This window comes from Dufourea novaeangliae, unplaced genomic scaffold, assembly GCF_001272555.1.
Source record: "Dufourea novaeangliae isolate 0120121106 unplaced genomic scaffold, ASM127255v1 scaffold172, whole genome shotgun sequence".
Taxonomy (NCBI): Eukaryota; Metazoa; Arthropoda; class Insecta; order Hymenoptera; family Halictidae; genus Dufourea; species Dufourea novaeangliae.
Window position 1 is genome coordinate 1,901,009 of NW_015374058.1, and position 23,575 is coordinate 1,924,583.

At 40.1% G+C, this 23,575-nt stretch overlaps 1 protein-coding gene across 1 annotated transcript in view; it reads right to left on the reverse strand.

The window, feature by feature from the left end:
• Positions 1-883: 883 nt before the first annotated feature.
• The window catches only part of LOC107190081 (hormone receptor 4), a 36,979-nt gene continuing 14,287 nt past the window's right edge, over positions 884-23,575 (reverse strand). Inside the window, exons 3-13 of the mRNA XM_015578808.1 lie at positions 15,424-15,752; positions 15,042-15,294; positions 14,607-15,002; positions 13,565-14,108; positions 10,883-11,093; positions 9,940-10,287; positions 4,167-4,301; positions 3,495-3,758; positions 2,268-2,460; positions 1,300-1,427; positions 884-976 (exon numbers count right to left, since the gene is read on the reverse strand). Coding sequence (XP_015434294.1) covers positions 896-976; positions 1,300-1,427; positions 2,268-2,460; positions 3,495-3,758; positions 4,167-4,301; positions 9,940-10,287; positions 10,883-11,093; positions 13,565-14,108; positions 14,607-15,002; positions 15,042-15,294; positions 15,424-15,752 — 2,882 coding nt within the window. The 3' untranslated portion in view covers positions 884-895. The remainder of the gene's footprint in view (positions 977-1,299; positions 1,428-2,267; positions 2,461-3,494; positions 3,759-4,166; positions 4,302-9,939; positions 10,288-10,882; positions 11,094-13,564; positions 14,109-14,606; positions 15,003-15,041; positions 15,295-15,423; positions 15,753-23,575) is intronic.

The window sequence follows — 23,575 nt, forward strand, 5'->3', positions numbered from 1 at the left end:
TTATTATTATGATCACCATCATCATCATCGGTCGACTGATCTTTCGGTCGTTTTGGTAGCCTGCTATTTTAGTCGATAGTGGTGGAGAGTAATAGTATAGTAGCAGTAGTAGTAGTAGTAGCAGTAGTAGTAGTAGTAATAGTAGTAGTAGTAGGTGGTAGTAGATGGCCTACAGTGAGCGTACGTAACGAGAGTCTTATTATCGATCGGATTATGCAACGTGAACACACAATGACGTAGTTGCGCGGTACTGCGTACAGAAATATATTATTATAGTCTTTTAGTTTCGATAAAAAAGTTCAGTTCCCTCCTCGATTGATTTATTTCATCTCGAGGTGGCGCGCTTTCTCTCTCTATTATCACTCGCCCTCTCTTTCTCTCCCGCTCACGTTCAAGCTCTTTCTCTCCCTCCCTTTCGAAACTTTTATATTTTCTTTTATTATTTAATTTCTCATATTTCTTATTTTTAAAGCATTCTCTCCCCTTCCGATATTTTCTTCTCGTTCTCCCATTCCTTATTCCTCGTTTCTCCTTGTCTCCTTGTCTGTTTTATCACGCTTCTCACGGGTTCTCCGTTCCCTCCTTTCAACCCACTTTTTGTTTGTACAACGCAACGAACACACAGATTTATATTATTTATATGTATATATATATATATATATACTTTTATATAATTATCATACATACGCAAACAAAGCTTTTCCCTTTTTTCGTTATCCTCAACGAGCCCGTCTGTTTTGTATACATATTCTGTTTGCTCTTGTTCGTTCGGTTCTATTACGTTTTCTTCTGCTTCGTATTATTTATATATGTATATATTTATATGTTCTGTATGTATAGTATGTATATAGGTATTCAGCTTCGTTTATCGTCAGTTGGGCTTTTTTTTTATTTACTATCTTTGAATTGCTGAGTTCAATAGGAAAGGAACGTAGAACATTTTACTCTCGAGTAGAAGAGCCGCCGCCGATTGTACCTGGAATTCAGCAAGAAAACAGGATCGACTTAAGCCGGACGGTTCTTGATAGTTTCTTTTTTTTTTATTCGATATTTCAAAAATGATTTTAAGACGAAACGTTACTTTCTGGATCGTTCTATTCCCGATACAAATTTATAGAAGTTATCGTGTCTCGTGTATTTTTTTTTATCCATGCGGAATCATTGGTTAACTAATTCTATCGATGATCCTAATATTTTTCCAATTTTCATCGATTATTATAATTTTCTGAAAATTTCGAAACATTTTGCACGCGACAAGAACGTACGACCATCGGATATTTCTGTATTTCTCGAACTTACTTCCGGCAACCTGACGAGAAGATCGTGAAACCGACTCGGCTGTTGGGGCGCGCTGTGCTCGACGAAACTTCGCAGACAGCTCATGTACCGTTCTTGTATTTGTTCTAATTCCATTGTACCTCCACGTGCTAAGAGAAGACAGATACAAGAGAAAAAATTGTGAATCGGTCGACATTTTTACTGATTTCTGGCCTTACTTCTTTCATTTGGTAATTGGTTATTTGTTTCGTATTTGGTTTAGCAACAAGTTTGTTCAGATTTAACGACAATGATTTATTTTGTATTTAAAACATTTCATGAAGTTAATTAAAAAAACCTTAGAATCAGCCAATTATTATTCGAGTTTGCAGCAAACAATTTAAGTTGTAAATGAAATTATTTTTATTATTCTATAATAGAATCATTAAAAAGGCACTAATTACTCAACCCAACATCGAGACAAATGGTTGCATGAAATAATGGAATATGCTTAATTAATAACTACGTTGGATAGAAGAAATTTATGTTTACAACTGCTCACAGTTGTGCAAACTCAAGAATAAAACCAGCAATAATAATAATAATAAACTTTATACAAAGTTTACTTTAAGTTTATTAATCAGGAACAATTACTTCGTTTTGAAGTTCAATTATAAACTTTCAATGAAATCCCTTATTCATTTATATAGCAGAAGTAATTATCTTTTTGTTTCAGTGACAAACTTTGATCATACCGACGTTATGTTTTACTGTCTCTAATAGAATAGCAAAAATAAACAAATGTATTTCATATTAAAAATATCATCTGAACTTTCGAACAATTGCGAGCAGTATTGTTAAAATCAAACTTACATTTTGCATCTCCAATTGCAGCATTATCAGGAAGTAAAAATTTCTTTATATTTTCTATTTCTCGGCAATATAATAAGAGAACGTAGATAGATCGAGGAATTTTGTTTGTCAAACGATCGGTAATTAAAAATACTTACCTTGTGAGAGCATGGTGATTACTTTCAGACAGACGTACTCCTCCATCCGTAGCCTCACCCTCCTGAACATTAACGTAACGTATGTGATCTTTTCTACCATGAGCCCTACGTCTTGCCGTAATTGGTCCATGGTTATCGGCCGGCCCATCATGCTGGTTAGGCACGTTTGTAGCGTATACATGTTATTCGAAACCTGCACGCGAACAAATCCATTAAATCGAACCCTTAATAAAATTGTATATGTATTAAATACACATTTATCTCCTGGTCTGATAAGTGGCCATTTTATGTCTCTATTCGCGACCGATTTTAAAGCAGGGGTTGAAACGGCCTAGCAAATAACTGTTAATGACTGTTACATAAAAGTTCTGTCTAAAACGATTATGAAGAATCGAAATAATACTGTAGCTGTTATGGGTAAAAAAGGTTCTGGTCTGTATCGATTCCGGTTACGGTTCCACAGTCTATTATATCGGTTCTATATCGGTCCAAAACTGTTTTTAGAACGGTTCTATCGTTCTTCTGGTTCGTTTCTTTCTACACGAATTGTAAGAAAGAGTACTCAGCTTCACGTGCCAGTTTGGATTACCGGAGATAGAAACAATCGAAAGGCTTAGCGACAGAGAGTCTCTAGGATTTTTTGTTCCTTTAAAAATTAATATGTTCCTTTATCGTTAGAGTAAACTAAACTGGCACACGACGGTGAGTATCGTTTCTTGCACTTCGTGTAGAAAGTACCGATCTATGAACCGTTTTAAATCGATACAGAATCGACATAGAACCGATACTATATAGAACCGATTTAGAATCTAAATAGAACCGATATAGAACCGATACTATATAGAACCGATTTAGAATCTAAATAGAACCGATATAGAACCGATTTAGAATCTATATAGAACCGATATAGAACCGATTTAGAATCGATATAGAACCGATGTAGAACCGATTTAGAATCGATATAGAATCGATATAGAACCGATTTAGTACTGATATAGAACCGATATAGAACCGATATAGAATCAATATAGAATCGATATAACGTGGTCAGAACCTTCTTCACCCTTAACAGTTTACTATTGCTTTCTTCGTAACTGTTTCGAGAAACGGAATTAATACCATAACCATAACCGTTTTCAATTCCTGTTTTAAAGTGAAAGTTCCGAATCTCTGAATCGGCGATGTCGCGGTGACTTCAACGCGGTAATCGAAAGAGTCGGTAATTACTTCTTGCATAAAGTCCGCTCCCGTCCCGTCGGTACCGGCGTTGGTGAACTTGTGCTGACCATGCATCGCTTGATAGGCGGATGTGGTCAGCACCAGTAGCTCGTGCCACTTGTGGGTGAGCAACCTTGTGTGAACTTCGACCGGTAGCTCAAGGTAAAACGGTAACCTTTTGGTCCACTGCACCAACTTGTACACTATGCTGTCTCCTATCTGACACAGCTTCTCACTTAAGTCTGATTTATGGTCCAGTAGCTCGTCCAAGTTCTGGAATATGAGCGAGAGACGATCGTGAATGGGATGGATGGATGGGTAGTCTTGTGTTCTATAGGTTGTATTCGAAACCAAGACAAGATCTCCTTTTACACACGATACAATAAATTCGACATATTAAGTGTACCAATAAGTAGTTCATACGTTTGTTTGTGAAATTTTTGTTTTTATTATTCTTCAACTTTTGGACTAGCCAGAAGGTTCGGAAAATTATTATAAATTTAAACTGCATTGCCAGTGTATTAAAATCATTGTGGATTGCTTATTGGTGCACCCCATACATGGTTTGTTCATCGAATAGTATATGAAATTGAAGATTAAGTTCGAATCGCGTTTATGAACGCTGTTTATTCACTATTTTGCATTAAGCACTGCTTGAAAATGCGAAGCTTGTGAACGTACCCTCAATGTAGCGATATCTTGGAACTCGTCGCAGTCTATAAGGGTTTGGATCATGGCGAGGGTCGCGTCCAAAGGAAAAGCTCGATCCCTCGAACTGCTCACAGCGTTGTCTAGCCTCTGCCTTAAATGTACCACCTTGAACATAAAAGATTTCCTTTCTGAGTGATACCCTCATTGTTTATCAAAACTATATTAAATCAAGTATAATTAGCTGGATTATATCAAATACAAACTTAAACAATTCGTACAGTTTACAGGCTATTTGTGTCGTACCATTCACGCCAATAGCAGAGGAATATACATGTAATCATCGTGTATTAAATTTCTACCATAGTTCGTGCTTTTCAGTGACGATACGCCAGTTCAAGGGTATTTATATAAGACAACGTATTGGAAAAAGTATTTGCATATCAAATCTTTCACAATAAACATATTGAACATACAAAACGAAGAAAATACGATGGTATATTAAGCCCGTAGAAAGTAATAGAAAGGAAGCCTATAAAATTATTTTTACAAAACGGTTATGCGCAAATACGTTTTTTTACCTAACCCAATTAGATACCACTGTACTTTCATTGCTACCATTCATTTCATACTCTCACTTTGACGACTTTGCACACGGTCCCCTTGATTCTCGGTCTTGAAAGTACTCGAAATAGAAGTAATTTTTGAACGAAACGAGCAACGATTAATCTCGTGGCACAGTCGATCGATCTCACCTCCTAGTTCGCCTACAAAGTCGTTCGGAATCTTTCGAAACTTCCGCGACCTCATCGTGGTCGTGTCAGAGACCGTCTCGTCGCGGTTCAATAATTTCGATCCGTCGATCGGGAACGGTAGAAGGTAGGGGATATTCGCGCTTCCTACGTAAATCCGATCCGGCCTTTCACTGACCTTTCAGACCTCGAGGTACTTCCTCGAGGTCGGTATTTGTGGAGTACGTGGGGCGAGAGGGAGAGCTGAGCGTCGAATGGGCCGATACCTTCGGCGAAAGCTGCCGATCCTCGCCGTCACCGACGGCTACATACATACATACACTTGTGAAGTTTCGTCCACACGTGTGTATCTACGTCGGGAACCGTGGGACACGTTCGTAACACGTTGAAGGCGATCGCCGATACAGCAGAGAGGTGGAGGGATCGAAGGTGTTGGTAGGAGGAAGAGAAGGTGGTAGGGTGAGGTCAGTGTCCCTTGTGCAGACTTTCACGAGTTACGAAACAACCGGAGAACTGCCCGTCCTTGGCACCGGCTGTCGCTGATTTTCTATTGTCCCGTACCTCACCGTGTCCTCGTCATCGTCGTGCTGTGTATTTCACTCGTGGACGACGCCTCGACGCGACCGTCGACAACGGCTAACGATTTCGACGTTCTAACGATTCCGTATCGGGACCCCGTGAATTTTTCATCTTTTTCCGTTCACTTCCCGTGATGATCGTGTAGACAATTTATCGAATTCAGACCTTCCAGTAATTTCTTGATGGTAACTACGGTTGGTATTGTTCTATTGGGATGTTGGTTTTGTTGGCTACTGCGATTGTTGAGGCGGGGATTGTATAATCTTCTTTTTATGTGCAATAGCATTTGTTAGGTCGTTATTTCATCCATAAGAGGAGAAATGTTGCACTGTGTATATTATTTATTAATACCTTGTTTTATAATAACAGGTTGTATTCATGATGGTGGATGTTAGACTGCGAATGATTATATTAGGCTGTTGCACGATAAATGAATACACCAGTAAATGAACATTGTATATAAATACAAATCAATTAAATTATAAAAATAAATAAATAACTAAATATCGATTTCTTTCAATTACTCGTTTCATATTCAAACAATTTTCGCGCCATTGGTTAGAAATATTCATTTATATAACATCTTTAATTTAATTAATCACATTTTTCCAATTTGTCAAACTCAAATCTATACGTTATAAAAAGGTATAGATATTAAAAAATATACTTTTCATATGCCAAGTATTTAGTAACATCGTTATCATTTAAAATTCAAATTTAATAGTTACAAAATCTCTTAAGTGTTCATTCATCGATGTGTTAAAAAAATAGTTAAAAATATATTATTTTCATGAAACATCACGTTTTCTTTATACAGACCCAGGTGTTCTAACACTATTGGAACAGCAGTGTAACTTCTAAAAATTCTGGATCGTCCGGGTGTTGCATCGAACGCGCAACGACTCGGCCCGGAGATGGAAAGTGACCTCCTTAATGCCGGTACACGGGCAATATTTATCCGGTGTTCGAGTCATCGATTTCACTTTTGGCAATGGCCTCTACCGGGCCGAATGTTCCCGGTGTAATTCTTGTCGTTGTTTGCATACCTCTGTACGTCCGCCGTTCGTAAACTACGTTCGAATATTCCCGATAAACCTGTCGAAGTTCGCCCGTCCACGCGGATCAATCCTTTTACACCGTGTTCCCATACTCTCAACCATCATCGGCGAATTAGAACAATCTGATTATCGTCTTTCGTTTCTGTGTTACATGAACGAACGCTCTCCCATCGCGAGCGATCGTTAAACCGTTGCATCAGCCCAATGGCGGTAGCGATTTGCATATGTGTTCATAAATACCGATCGATTCACGTTCGAAGATTTGTTTCGCGAAGTTCGATCAGCACTTAGAACGACGAGTAACGTTGTTTCATCTGTTTGCGAAGTGTAAATGTCAGTTAGCTGTTCTCGAAATTTGTAACGAGGAGATACACAAGGTTCAGAACTGTAATTAGGCGAAAATTATGGCACAAGCGGACATAAGGTGAATCTTTATGCAAAAACATGTTAAAAGTGCAGAATAGAATTTTTTCATGCGAGGCTTTGTTTCTGAGATAATCGATTTTTAAAATATGCTGGACACGAGTGCAGCTACTGGACGCGTCTGTTCATTGCATTCCGTTTCTACTTACTGCCAGCACGAGTTTTAGATGATGTTTCAAAATCGATTTTCTCGAAAATAAAGTGTCGGATGAACAAATTTTATTTTGTACTTTTGATTTATTTTTGCAGAAGGAATCACCACTTGCCCGCTTAGCCATCCTTTCGGTCGCGTTCTGTATAGTTACTACAAAATTATATTCGTAGTTCTAGTATTTACTAGGTGAGCGCAAATTTGTTGATCGAGTTGGCTCGAAAACAATACACTAGTTATAATTTGAACTATAATTTAATGAAATACATAATACTTCCTTTATAACATATGTATTTTCAATAGAAATGTTTATTATGATAAACAAATTTTCACAATCTTATTATTGAATTCATATAATTAAATCATATTAGTAAGTTTATAGTTTACCGCAGAGTGGGATTGATACAACAGTTTCCCTAAACAAGTCACAAATTTTATTTACAATGTTCGTAATGTTTATCCCTTTTATCTCCAATTTATCTCCTAAAAGCTCAATTCCAATTTTATTTTAAACAATAATACACATTTCGAATCGTATAAATTTCTGTTCCAATCATCAATTTACCCTGTTACATTGACATCGACACGTAATATCTTAAAATTCGCTATTATTTTCACAAAAATGCGACGATTGTATCATCTGCAGAAAATCCATCAAAAGTTTTGCAATGAATTATACTTGGTCTCACCAATCTACTATTACAGTTGCATCATGCAGAGAAAATTCAATTATCAGCGACGAGGAATATTCTGTTGCGACGGCTCGACTCACGGGAGGGATTAATTTTCGTCGTCGAACGACTTATCGCGGCTCGAGCCAGTGGGGTTTCACCACCTAATAGGAAACACTTTCACGATGTAAAAGATAATGCTGCGTTTAGACGAGTACGAAAAGGCATGCGAGACGACGAGGACCGACCAACCGACGACCGACGACCAGCTCTCGAGCCGGCTTGCCCGTTGTATCTATCGGCTTTCGTAATGTGGGAAACCTTGAGGCTTGCGCAAGCAAAGTCGTAAGAAAGTGAAATTGCAACGGAGAGTTCATTCATTTCAGGATCAGGCCGTGTTGAAGACCGATCGAAATCCTATGAATTCGATGCTCTTCTCAACCGCCTCGATCTATTGTTTCTTTTTCGATTTTTGTCGTGAAAATTGAGTCTTGGTGTCGTCTTTGTCGGTTAATTAACCTCTTTCGGAGACGAATTTATTAACACTAGAACTAGCAAAGCAATCAAGATGACTGATTAGTAAAATTATTACTGATATTATTGTAAAAGTAGCCAAAGCTCTTAAATTCGGTAACTCGCAGCAGAAATGATTTAAGTCTTATTTATTGAACTTATAATGTAGTTAATGTCCAAAAACTGCGAAAGTACATGTCTTTTTTTGAGCTCCCTGGTAGGCATAACCCCTTAATACACAGTACTACCTAGTTCTACCCTAAACACTCCGCCAGGCCAGAACTTTTGTAACATCACCGTAACGACAAAACAAACGAAAAAAAAAAAAAAAAAAAAAGAAAAGGAAAATCCTCTCCGTCCGAATACATTTGTCCGGTTACAGTATCGATCAATTTCTTTTCGAATCATTCCGATACCAGTTCGACGAGAACTACCAAACACCGTCCATTAATCAACTCGACGCGCGTTCAACAAACGTTGCAACGATCTCCTTTCCTTCGCGACCGCAGATCCAAGAATATCCATGATGTAATTCTGACCAACGTGACATCGGTACCACACGATTTCGCGAATCGTTGGATCGACGATAGGTGAACGTTCGAAAATTTCTCTCCCCTGGTTCTGTCGTTGATCACATACAAGGCGAGATTTAGCCGTTCATATTCACGCATCTCTTTCCCGTCGCACGTTTATCGCACGATCTTTCGAGTTCTGCAACTGGGTAAGATAAAAAAAAAAAGGAAAAAATAAGAAAACCGTCCACCTTAAGCAGGAAAGATTTCGAGTCGAGTGCATGTGACTCCGATCGCGTGCAGCTGCCTCGAAAGTGAAAGTGAGGATGATGCCTTCGGGACGTTCTCATCAGCCGCCGTGGATTCTCTCTCGCGGGGGATCAACTTTTGTCGACCTGCATTCGATTTCTAACGAGCCACGTCGGAATAAATCACTCTCGAATCGCTCTGAACGCGGCAGACGCGGACGTTGATCTATATCAGAGGCTACCAACGGCGCCCCGAGAACGTATCAACAAAAGGCTAATTAATGTTTCGCACGTATAGAATCGAGATTGGGTTAGATAATCGACCCGAATGCCGTTGATAGAGAAATCCCCGAGGAATCGGTTACAACGCGCCCCCGCGCTGTTCAATCAGCCATCACGCAGATGAGAAGATCGCGTGAAAACGAACGTCGTTGCGCCACACGAGACTATGGTCTCGTGTAGAAATTGCCTCGAGGTGTATACACACACAAAAAAAAAAAAAGAACCAGTGAAAATTACCATACTCGATGGACTCTCGAGTGGTCGTCGTTTTTGTTGTCTACATTGGTGATTCCTTTTGTTCGTCGAGTGAAAACTTTTGTTCCGTTCACTTTTGACAGGTGCGATCAACCCCACTGTTCCTATAACTGTCACTTCAGAAATTCAAGTAATTCTTATATACTTTCAATTATTTCGGCTCTTACTATCTAAACACATTAAGAGCTGCTAAACAGTGCCGAAATGGAGAATTAGGGAATCGCTATTATCGTCTTATCTCCTGGCACGTTCGGATAAAAGGAATTCTACTGTATTACATATATTGCATTATAACGTAATATTGTATTACAGTGTATTATAATAATTATTCTTATAAGGAGATATAAATATTGGGTACTTACTTCGGAGGGGTTGGTGAGCGCCGTCTTCAGTATCGTCCCGTTGACGAGGTGACCCGAATGCGCGGGGTGACTCGGATGACTGGGGGTAGGTTGTGAGTTGAGCGGATCGCCCGACGAAATTTTGTGATGATGTAGGTAACCAACAGCCAGCTGAGCGTGTTGCTGTTGGCTATGGTGTGCGGCCGCAGCCATGTGCCTGTCCAACATCGTCGAGCCCATGGTGGTTTTGGTACCACCGAGGGATCCCGATCCGTTCACACCGCCAACGTTACCGCCGCCACCCATGCCACCCATATTTCCGCCCACTGCGCTCGCTTTATTACTTTTCTTGTGCTTTTTGTACTTCACCTGAGATTGATAATTGACCTGATTGAAATTTAACACGCCGTCTACTCCTATTGTTGATGACGAATGATTTTAAATCGTTTAATTTCATGATAAGCTTCACTATGTTTCAATAGCTTCGAATTTCGTTTAGAAGTTTCGCAACTGTGAGAGTTGCAGATTTTATGCAACTGAAGTGCTAATGTTTTAGTTTATATACTGTTATCTATTCGATTTTCGTTTGAATACATTTTATTTTAGTGTCTTCATCGGTGTTATATTTATTGTTCAGATATATACCAGCGTTTGAAAATTTGGAAGCAGTTAAGTAAAATCTTAAACAGTCAAGTTACAGATTTTTTGTTAAAATCGCAGGCTTATATGCTATAACGTCTTTGCGTTAACAATACCGAATAAACGTATCTTCATCAAAATATGTGCCTCATCAAAATGATCACCTTTATTTTTAACAACTTCCAAACATATTTTGGGCCTTCTGTTTATTAATTTCTAAAAATATTTTTTTTTTAAATATTTTTTATCGGGGACAATGTAATTTAAATCGGGGGATAAATGTACATATTTACAATTCGAGATGACAAATGATATCTATACAAACCTTGTAAAGGTTATACACAGCACCAGAATTTCTGCCACCAGGCATCCGATCTTCTCGAACAGCCTGAAGGACCATACCCTGTTCAATGCACTTTTTGAAGCGACAGTATTGACACCTGTTTCTTTGGGCTTTCGTTATTTCGCAGCCGCCTACTGCCACGCACGTGTACACCCGCCTATTTTGTACGGTTCTCTTGAAGAACCCTTTACATCTGCACAGAAACAAATTATATTATTTTCACCTTTGGCACGAACTTTATTATTCAAACATTTAATATCGTGTGATCAATAATTCGTGGATTCTACATGTTTTCTGATAACTGTACTAAAATCAGCCCAAAATCAGAATCTCATTCTTTATTTTGCAACGTGCAAATTAGGTTAATCTTTTCAGGACACGAGAATGTCACAGCTACACGAAAAACATTTTTGCGAATTGGAGTTACTTTAAGTGGCTCAATATTAATGATTTTTACAAAATGTACTTTCTGAAATCTGTTAATCATGTTTTTACTCTTGGATTTTATGCGTTTACGCAAGACACAGGATGGTGAAAAATTGTTGATAGATTAGAAAAGTTATTGCATTATTTTTATCATCATTAAACTATTGATAGAGGAAGAGAATGTTTATTTACTTCTTTTCTTGCTAAATTATTCTACACAGATATGAAGATGCATGAATATTCGCAGTTCAAATATTACCGAATTTTCGTACAAAATATTAACTTTTTGATATATATGTACTTCTCATCCGTTGAAAGTGTTTTTACTGCTTTAACCTAGGAACAGATTAAAAATTCATGCCCACTGAATTACGGTTATACCGGGATGCATAGGGAGACACGTGGAGGACTTTTACCAACTAATTTTGTCGTGTTCGTCCGACAGGACAATAGACATAGGATAAACAAGAATGAGAACGTGTAACGATACCCTGTAGTAACTTTAGGGACTAATTAGCTCCGTTGCTGGATATAGTAGTATGGAAAGTACCTTGAAGTACAGTTTTCATTTTACCTTGAAAACGTTGGATGATCCTATTCTCCATTGTCTTTGAAAGAAAAGTTATGAACCGCCTGACAAAATAAAATGTAAAAAAAATGGTCACCTCAAATCAGGAACAAAGAAATTAACTTTGAAGATTCAATGTTGTGTCTCTCTTCTCTTTATCTATATTATCTCGATTTGTTTGTGTAAATTCCACTTTGAAGGAAGAAAATGCAGAGTTCATTGACGATGTTTCAGTTAAACATCAAATATCGTGAAGTAGATGCTTTAATGATATCATTAATCGCTAATAATTGCATCTAATAGAAAATCCAAATCGTCATTTGTACTTCATACATTTAAAATTTCGTCAATTAAATAATTTCTCCGAAGAAAAAATTTCTAAATCCTCGAAAGAAACGACAGCACATTCAACAAACTTTCTATCTGGCTCAAAAAGTTGAGAATTTATAGATCGAACGTCGCAATTAGGTTCGACGTAACATGTAAAGGTCAATCGAAAAACGAAATTGGAAAACGGAGAACGGTGTCACGTAAAGGTATAGGATGAAAAACACGATGGCATAGACTATGGATTTCCGCTATATAGAAGGATCTTCGCCGCTATGTATGTTCCCACTTGGACAGTGACGTAGTGTCTTCGAAGACACTAGCAATCGAGTGTATTTCCGAGAGTTGCTAGGACGCACGTGTAGGCTTGGGACCTCTAAAGGTCAGAGTGCGTCGTGGGACACCCTTAGGACCATGAGTAGCGCAAGTCCTAGCTTTCCGTGCATAGTTCTCTGTAATTATCTCTAATTAAGCAGATCGTCGAAACCACCTAGCGTGTACAATGTCGCCGAAAGGCATCCGAACTGAAGCGTTTCGAGATATGCAGGTGTATTACAATTTCATTAGACATTTCATTTGATTATTGCAATTCAGTTCCGAGACGCTTTAAGATCTTCCTAATAATCTTGACAGAATTTGTTAAATATATCTGTAAATTGAATTCCTAAACACGTGTATACTTTTATTTGGGAAGCATTGTAATGGTTCCAAGTTGCATTTAAGAGAGTTAAAAAATAGTAGAGGTAAGGATTTTACTGACAATTCGAATCGTGTCTGTTTACTCCTTTTTACATGTATTAGATCGATGCACATGAAATGGGGGATTTAGTGATGTGTATATTTGACGTTACTTTTATGATAAGCGAGTCATTTAAATCGATCCCAGTGAATATTTTCGAAACTATCGATGATACCGAAAAATATCACAGATAAAAGTCGAATGGTTTTGAGAGGGAAATTTTAAGTGTACAAATTAATTCGTGGCCTTCTTTTCATAGATTTAAAAACTTCCAAAGAACTTAAGCGCAATAAAATATGGTATTAAATGTATTTTAAAAGATCAAGAACTGTGTAATGTACACAGTAGTTACTTCGTGGTATATAGTCGCCTGTAGTATCGAAAGGGTTAAATGACTCACCCTATATAGATTGATCTCAAACGTCTATACCTCATTCAACGAGTCAAGTCAGTAACTATAAACAAGGTAAGACGCTGACCATTTAGGTGAGACAGGGTTCTCAGCCAATAGCTTGGTTTAGCACACGAGTGTTTCGTTTATTTTTACTGACTCGTCGGATAAGGTATAGCTGACGTGCTCACAAGACAGACGACTGTCACTCACCCTTCGCATGTGATGATCCCGTAGTGAAGACCGGTCGCCTTGTCCTCGCAGATCATACATATCATACGCGTCTCGTCCTCCTCGTGTTCCTGGGGCGGCATCGGTGGCGCAGGAGGCGCCACAGACATCGATTGCGACGCGGACTCGCATTTCACGACCCCACCGTTTCTTACCCAGGTCTGACCGGAACTGGAGGCCGTCAGGTTCAGTGCCTGCATCTGTTGCGCGGCCGGTAATTGCGTCAGATCACCGGCCCATAACCTCTCCATGTTAAGCGGTGGACCGGACGCATAGGAAACGCAGGGTGGTTTGCCCCTGGACTCCTGACCCAGGTTCAGGAGTAACTGGGCGGCCGATTCTTCCGAGGAAGAACAGGATGCCGCAGCGGCGGTGGTCGTCCACGACGCCGCTGGCGGTGGTACGGGATCCAATGGGGGCGCGGACCATATCATCGTCCTGACGCCCCCCATCTCACCCATGATGACCGTGGGCGGCGGTCTTGGGGGTGCCGGCGCCGGTCTTTGCGCCGGTGGTTTCATTTCACCTGGAACAGATCAGAAGTCGTGTTTATAAGATGTTCTGCGGTATGATTTTTTAGAAGATACAGTAAATCTTTAACGAGTGTTCGAAGGATCCGCTGCACTGAACATTAAATATTTCAGAAAAAGTCACATGTGACTGAAACAAATGTCATTGGTTTCAGAATTCCAAAGCTGTGCTAAACTTCGTTAAAAAGTCAGGCTTTCACCCGGGGATATGACGTTGTCTGTGTTGAGGAGACATGAAACACTCATCGAGGATTTACTGTATGGTGTTCTGTCTCTATAAACGCGTTTTGGAAATATTTTTAATACCGGTGTCTCTGTTTCCTTCAAATCGTGACTTTCTTTAGCCTTGACAATAATGGGGGAGAGATGTCGGGGGTAGTAATGATAGGTGGACAGTAGATAAAAAGTAAATAAAAAAGTCTTGAGGTTATTCATTCGGTATACAGCTAAAACTATTACCGTTCGCGAATATACTACTCCCAAAGTTCACTTACACGTGGATGTGGTGGTAGTCGCGCCCGTGTTCATGGAGGTGACCCCATTACCGCCGTTCCCCGTGCTGCTCAGGTTCGTGTTGTTACTGCTGGTGGACACGACCGCGACATTTTGCCCGTAGTTGACGGCGCTGCTGATAACTCCGTTCAGTAGCCTTTGCGTGGCGAATCCCTGTACGCCGGAGTTTTGCGACCAAAATTGGTGATGAGCGAGAAGATGGGGCGGCACCGATGGGGCTCGGGGTCTGGGTGGCGTGGGCGGAGTCTGCGGCTGTTGTTGATGTTGTTGTTGAACACTGTGCTGGGTGCTTGCGCTGGGACTCATGCTCTGGTTGGAATTGTATTGCGAGGATGGGCTGCTCCGATGGCTCGGCTGACTGGAGGTCTCGGAGCGTCCTCCGCTACCGCCACCGCCACCGCTACCGGTGCTACCACCACCCCCTCCGTCGAACACCGAGTTATCGAACTCCTCTTTAGTTTGGACGGAGGACAGGTCACTTTTGTCGGGGCTGTCGCTCCTTGAGGTTGCTTCTTGGGGCATGGGAGTCGTGGAAACCGCCTGTATAGGCGAGTAAGGCGACGATCTGGTCGGTAACGGTGTACCAGAACGTTGCTGTTGGTGCTGCTGTTGTTGTTGGTGCTGCTGCTGCTGCTGCTGTTGCTGCTGCTGCTGTTGCTGCTGCTGCTGCTGCTGTTGCTGCTGCTGCTGCTGCTGCTGCTGCTGCTGCTGCTGTTGTTGTTGTTGTTGCTGCTGCTGCTGCTGCTGCTGTTGTTGATGGTGCTGTTGGTGATGGTGCTGCTGTTGCTCCTCAACGACTCGGAAGCCCACCATCGTAGTGGCGTCCGGGAAGACTGAGTCGGGCGACGCACGGTCCGAGCAACTTGTGTCGCGAGCGTCCAGGCCACCAGCCCCGCCACCGCCCCGTAGTGGATCTCGCGGTGTCCCAGGACTCGGGATGCCTAGCAGATACTCGCTTTTCACTTTGACCACAGGGCAGCCCGGCGAGCCCGGCATGTTAGCCTCCGGCGACAGGGTCGAGGTGTCGGCCATGCTCTCCCCTGGAGCAGGAAAGTTTATGGGTGAAGGAGCATCCGCCGGCTGGATCCCGAGCGGCGAGCCTGCTGATCCGAGGGATACCGGGGAGTCTGAGAAATAAGGCGTTGATCTCACGTTTATACTCGATCGAACATAAGGACAGGTGTTTACCTCGGGATGGCTGCACGATAATGGGCGTGGGATGAGCCGCGGTTTGATTCTTGATTATCGGAACTGACCCTTTTGTGTTTTTCGTGAGAATGATGGTGGTGATGGCGGGCTCTGCTCGGTTTTTATATGATGGAATTTCTACGATCTTACGACGGATGGGCGAGATACGGTGGCAATGACGATGAGAGTCGAATGAATTCGTGATAAACGTTGAATGACGCGAAAGGCGTACCTCGCGAATGTTTCGTGATATTGGTGTAGAACGTTTTATTCCCGGGTAATTCGAGAAGCTTTGCGTGTTTGGTAGATGGACAGAGAATTGGAAAATGTCCCTTCCTCTTTGGTATTTATGCAAATGTTCGATTAATTGGGATAATTTTTTTATCATTGTGATCCATTGTGCTTGCAACAACTGTTTAAACCGAAGCGACATTAGAAGTTTCTACTTAAAAACTGTTTGAAGTACAACGAAGTTTTTAAAGAAATTTTACATGGTCTTTAGCAAAGGAAACTATTCGTATGTGTCATTAAGATGCTAATGAAGAAACGAAAGACGCATTAGTCGTCTTCATTTTCTGTTTTCGTAGAGATAACTCCAAAGCTATATCTTCCTCAATTCGCAAGTAGTCATTAGTAGACTGTGGATTCTATGCACTTATAGTCTATAACGCTTAGTGAAATACAATAAAAATCAAAACTTTCATTAGATGCAACGAGTTTTCTATTTTATTCTGAACCCAATAAGATACTTAGGAGAAGAAAGAAATTCTTATATTTGCTCTTGTACTTACTATATGTTTTACTGACTTGTCTTTATAAATTACTTTAGAAAATGTCATTTTGCATAAAAATCCACAGTCTAGTCGTAAGTGTCTCTGACGCTTTAACTGCATACGTACTCAGACTGATAAAAATACTAATCACAGTCTCATAAAATAAAAGTATCATCAAACTTAATCCATTCCTTTAATTCTTCAATACACACAAATCTGTAGCTTATATATTAACCGATAATCCTCCACAAGTTATCGGATGTCCACATAAATAACCAAATAATAGTAAAAAAATATTTTTCAATTCTCTATCCACATAACAATTTTTATTGAAAACAATGCATAACGCTTCCTTCTCAACCGTAACATTCTAAGATATAGATCCTACCTTTTTGCTAACTAACCGACTCTTCCATAGTGGAAGCAACAAGGTATAAATCACTGAACCGTGGATTCGTTTCAACAAATAATCCCTACCGATCCGAGGCCTGGCCTGATGAACACGTTATCTGCATTCCACTCCGACGTTTTGCAGCATAGCATGTAACCTATTGTCCGTCTAGATTCCCGTTGCGCAACCGCGTTTTACCGCGCATCAATAACAATTAACTCTCCCGGCGCAAGATTATGAAAGTTTACGCGAGACGAAATTGTTCGTTCGCCGTTTAAAACGGTCCGGTTCAACGATCGCGTAACCATCTTCAACGGCGATGTTCACCGTTTCGTTCTACGGTGGTTTTCAGGCGTTTTGCAAATGTTATTAATCACCGTGCGCATAAGTACACGCCGTGCTGGTCTATCACAATGATTAATGACGTTTATCGCGAACCCGCTGCCAATCCGACGTTTTATAACGTTGACAGCCGTATTTCGAAAGGAGCACCAGATATTTCGCTGTTCGTTGATCGAATAGGGCTCAACGCATCGATAAACTTTAATTTTTATGCATTGGTCTCTCTCTGAGTGGGGCATATTACGATAGTTTCATTTGTTTAGTTTGGCGTTTCGGCTGAGCCATTACTGGTCTTCGGTTGTTTATTGCAAATTTAGATCTATTAAAGGTGTGGAGAAATTGTAAGTTTATTAAGCAGTCAGTAATAGGTTTTTTGCAATAAATTTTGTATGTTTCCATTTATCTACAAATGCATAAGGATCCGCGGATTCAGATGTTTTTTGACTATTTCTTCTTGCTTACTTTTTTTCTTATTAATAGTTTATTTGGATAATGCCACAGCCTGCAAGCAGTGTTGGGCAACATTTTATTTATCTATTAAATAATAAACGGTAAATAAAAATAAAATTTCATTTGTAAATAAGACTTAATTTATTGATTCAAACTAAAGCCATTTAAACGTTGCTAGGAATAAATTATTTATTATTTCTTATTTGAAAATAAAATTTGATTTTTGATTTAGATATCATTAAGAATTAAAATACTTATCATTTTGTCTTTTCTATTTAATTTTATGCAATGAAGAAATTGTAAAGTTCCTATTTTTATTCACTTATCAAACAAGTTATCCGAAAGTGTATTTGATTTTACCGTATCCATTATAATTGCCAAAGAAAAAGTTCGCTCTACTGTCTTCCGACGACGGTGAAGGTGATTTCATTACTTTAAATCATGTATTTAAATTTGTTCAAACAACAAACAATTTATTTCCGTTTGTTATTTGAACTGTCAAATAACAAATAAACTTCTACTTAAATAAACATTTATTCAATAATGCCCAAAATTTCCTGCAAGAGCTGTACACACTATCACTGTATACTGGCCCCTTATTGCCCGTTAACGGAGACGATCCGTGGGTCTTTAAAGTTCCTATAGTTTTCTGCGAAACTTAGCGGGAAACGGTAACTGCGCGTCTTGTGGTGTTACTTCAAGACTGCTCAGACGTGGATTCTCCCGCGTTTTCGCCCGTTCGTATTGTCCCCCCGAGGGTGTACGGCCGAAACGTTTCTGGATTGCACGTGTACCCCGTTAGAATATCTCCCTCGTAGCCGAGCACCTGAGAGCAATTTACGCGACCGACACGAAAGTGTAATACTCGCTCGGTAAGGTTGGATCGTGCAAAAGGATGTGAGACCCACGGTCTGTTCGTGTAGGTCAAGGAAGGAATGCAGTTGACAAGGCCGCGTTGTGATTGTAGGTACACTAGGTTCCAGTTTCCATGCTATTAATAGCCACGATCACCGTGAATATCGGTTCCCGCGGATTATTCGTTCAACGTCTCTCCTAGCCTTCTTCGTCGGATCTATTAGACGGATGGGATCGATCCCTGTTGTTGCTTCTAATAATCTACTTTTCATTGCAATCGCGATCGAGGGATATCGAACGCTGTTCATTCGTCGATCGATGATTGACTAATAAGTGACAGTGTCATCGTCGAATGTGTTCAACGAGATAATGGTGATGACGATTAGTAAGCCGATTATGAGGATGATCTGTGTCATTGTACCGACTGTCATATTTCCTTGATGTAGTGATGATTTATTGTTTTCAATGTAAGATGTACCTATTATTGTTGTTTGGTTTCTAGATGATTTTTTAATCTTCTAAAATGTTGCAGGGAAATGTGTGTAGTTTTAGTTACATTAAGATAAAATGAAAATATACTTGGTGTATATTTGTATCAATACGTTTAAAGTCGAAGTGAACGTATTTCCTTATTTTTGCATTTTCATCTTTTTATTTACGTCATTAGTTGAATTTTTGTTTGACTGTATTATTCTTACAGTTTCAGATATTAATATTTACAAAGTAAATTGGAACAGTATTCTGAATTCTCTGCTAGAGGTTTTACTACGTTAATGGCAACACACAATAATAGTAATCTTTATTAAAACCTTTATTTTATTGCATTTTCCAAGATAAAACATGCTATAAATGTATAAACTTCCACAGTCTAGTTACTATTTGTACGATTCCAAATTTTCTTTTATTTCCCACTTCGTAATGATTTGAATTACTATTGTAGACGTGTTCTGCTGCGTATAAAAACTACAACACCAACAAAACCTAAAGCAATTAAGGTGAAACTGAAAATAAAATAATAAACGGTGGACGTACTCGATGTTTAATATTCATTCAACATCAGGAATTTTTCCTTTGTAATCATTGTTACAGGTTTTCATCTACTACATAAACGATAAAACGTTATTCAATCCAGTTTGGTTTTCCTTGACAATGCAATTTCTGCCTGTAGTTGATACAATTTACGACACTTTTACGATCTATAATATATAGACACAAATATGCTTTTGACGAAAACATAAATAAGATGCTTCACATTTTTGTCCCGCGCTAAATATATCCGCAATAAGTAAATAAATAGAAGGCACTGACAAATAAATGCAAAAGTTATGTCGACAAAATTATTCTGACGCAAGGGAATCAGAAGATAATTTCTGCCAGAAGATGTTGCATCGATTACTTTTTATTGCCTGAATTTTTCTGACAACGCAAGTGTAGTAGGAATAAAACCTCGTAGACCCCATCTCTCGTGGCTTTATCGTCGATAAAAGAAAAGCTGAGCATTATCGAACATGATCTTGCTATAAGCTAAGTACAGCGAGGTCGGACTGTATTAGGTAAAATTGTTTACCGAATAAAGACGTGCCCATGTTCTTCTGATGATAGCAGCAGTACTGATGACCGAATGATCCGTTCGGGTTGATCATCAGTCGTGATCTGATGTAATGATGGAAATCGAGATAGTTCTGATACGGTGACACTGAGAAACAGTTGTACGGATGATACAGGAACGAAAAGTTCTCGAAATTAGTCGATGGTTCCAACATCCTTAAATCCATGTTTCTCAAGCGCCAGTTCTCCATCCAATGGAAGTTGTTCGCGGTGAACACACTGTTTTTCAGTGGAAAATTCATTGTTTCTGCCTTAGTATCATCAATATTCTTTACATCGATCTATTTCTTCTACATTTGTTGCTAGTGTATCACAAGTTCTTCGTTAAGCTCGTTATTAGTCCTCATCGATTGTCTCAGGTATCGTTGTACTTATTCCGTCCTCAGTCTCTTCTACTCCATTAATTGGTTACAGAAATCACCAAAAAATATTTTCTCTGTTGCGCTGACACGCGAACGTAAAGATATAAAAAATCCTTCCTCTTTACACTAACTTTACAAATATACGATTTACTGTGATGTCTCAAAAAATTTCGTCCCGTTTGAGCTTCATTTTCAACAAAATCGTATAGTTTCAGTAAACAAAATATCATTTATTTACGTTAGTTCTACCATAACTAAATTCTTCTTATACGAACAGTTTCAACTTTTTAAACAAGTTCATTAAGTACCGTTGAATCATTTACTATAGCGCAGATACTGCTAAGTAGTATAACCCGTCACTAGTCAGACGCGCCGAAAATACAGCATTCCTCTTTAAGTACGCACCATAAAACAACAACATTTCACATTTTCGATAACGTCAAGCATCAGTGGAAATCCCTATCGACAATTCGCCAACGATATCATGCACCGATCTTTTCCATCGTTAATCACGACGCAAACCAAACGAAACCGTCCGACGTCAATAAAACCCGAACAGAAACCACCGAGCACGACCAACGCTTACACCGTGTTGCAGCAACAAGTCGCGATACGACCGGATACTCCCGAGCATAATGGGGAACCGATCAATTAAGGGCTCCCGTCGAGGCGTTAAACGGAATCTAATTGGGCCTTTGTTGTCCCCCGCGTGCGAACCAAATATCACTTATCCGTGGCTGGAACCTCAACCCTGGAACGATCCCGTCTCTACCCGCACGATCCTTCCATATTGTCGCATTTATGTGGATCGCCGCACGGTACTCCGACCGGGCGGCACTGTTGTCATCGAACAAATTGCGTCGTGCACACGCTTCTCAAACTGTGACGTTGCTCGTATACCGGCCCCAAAAGGGGGGGAGAAAGATCAATGATTCTCGGTGCTGCTGCTCCTCGATCCCGGAACACGCGTTCCTCGACAATAATTGAAAGAACAAAAACTGAATTCATTCATGTTCGCGGAGAGTTTCGCGCGTGTGTCTTCCGCCAACGATACGAAGACGGTTCCACGAACATCGTCGAGGGAAACTGCTGACAATCTCCTGTCGTCGTGATGGTGTCGTAGATTATAGAAATTGCGCGCGTGCTCCTTCCCCAGTTCTCGCCAGGTAGACGTCGCCTTCGACACAACAACAATTCAGGTTCACCGTCGTTGCCATCGATTCGGCTTCCCGCCAACGCCAGTCTCTGACCTTTAATCGCGAGTAGGTCGAGGGTCATTGGTATCGGCTGCGTTCTCGTATGCAACCACCTCGAAAAATCAATGCAGCTCTCAACATCCGGTTACTGTCTCTTTCATGATGATTAATACCACTGTATCGAGTGTCGTGTTATCCAAAAGAGATCTCTCTTGGGTCGCTGATGCAATTGAACGATCCTGAGTGAAATGACGGGATAACGCGTCCAGCGTGCTCACGCGAATTCAGACGAAACCGAACTAGCAAGGGTTTACGTCCGGGAGACCGCGTGGGTTGATATTCTACCCTGCACCGTTGCCACCAACCACCAACCACCCCCTACTCTTCCACTTACCTACCCCTGTTCGAGCTACAACGTCGTCTCTCAACCACCCCCGCGGTAACCAATCCTTCCGAACCGATCCAGCCTCGGAACAACGGCTCAAGACACAATAAACGTGTGTGTGTGTGGGGGGAGGGGGGAGGGGCGCAGAATGCTACCAGTGAAGTGGCTCCTAGGTCGCTTCAGGCGATGTGGGTTGTGTGAAACACACCCGATCCTTGGATCAGGATCTTCACGATGGGGTAAAGCTTAAGGTACACAGTTTTATCGGTGGACGACGGCTGCTTAAGGTGTTACGATCAGAGAGTTTTAGAGAGAACCCAGGAGGTTCGAGGATGCCTCGAGTGCTTAGGGGTGAAGATGGGCTTTAAGTAGAACGGGCACGCGATAATGGAGACGTGTGACGTTGCTGTATCATTGTTTTCGTGGAATTGACTATTGTACGCCGTAGTTGCTTGTTTTTAATTCAGGATTGTTTTTATTATTAACTCTCCATAACCGGACTTCTCAGATTTTAAATACAGTGAGAGTTAAAATTAAGTATACACATTACAAAGGTGAGGTTCGTGTAACACTTTTGTAGCATGCTAATATTGTAAGATCATGGCAGTAATACAGGTGGACACGATTTTTTTAACATTTTCGGGATCAATAGGCAGGCAAAAAATTTGGGAAAGGAAATTCGAAACTATAACCACAATATTTTTGAAATATCGTTGTACACAGTAAATGTACTATTATGGTTTGGGGTAGCATAGCAACCTCTGGTGGGAGTATACTCACTTTTCACTCTCACTGTATTGTGTTATTGCAAGAGGGTGCTTTTGTAATTCATTCTATTTAATGATGAGTATATAAGGGGTAATAGACTTATAGTGATATAAATTCTAAATATTATTTTACATACTATACTTTGAAAATCTTACGGAAACTTTCTATTTAAAAAAAAAAATGAATTTAACTAAGGTTCTACTGAAACTAGAATTATCATAGTTCTGGAACTGGAATTATCATATTTCTAGTTTCAGACACACCGTTTTCAATTAATAAAGCTCTGTTACTATTTTTATTTCCAAATGGATTTAAATTACGTAATAGTGCTGCTTATTATCAACCATGCTACTCTAAGAAATCGGCACAAGTACCCAGAATTCCGTTTTGGCTATGTCTCCATACTTTTTGTCAGTGTACAGGAGCTGACAGACGTTCCAATTGGCCATATGCGTTCGATTTAACGTGTCTTATTGATCTTCTATCGATCAATAGCATGACAGCAATGCGATCTGAACGACGGGAATATTTCACGCGGTAGAATTAGATGTCTTGTAGACCGCGCTAAAAACTACTTTGTTGACACCGTTATCTAAATAAACTCCCATCAATTTCGTTGCAAAAGTCGGCGA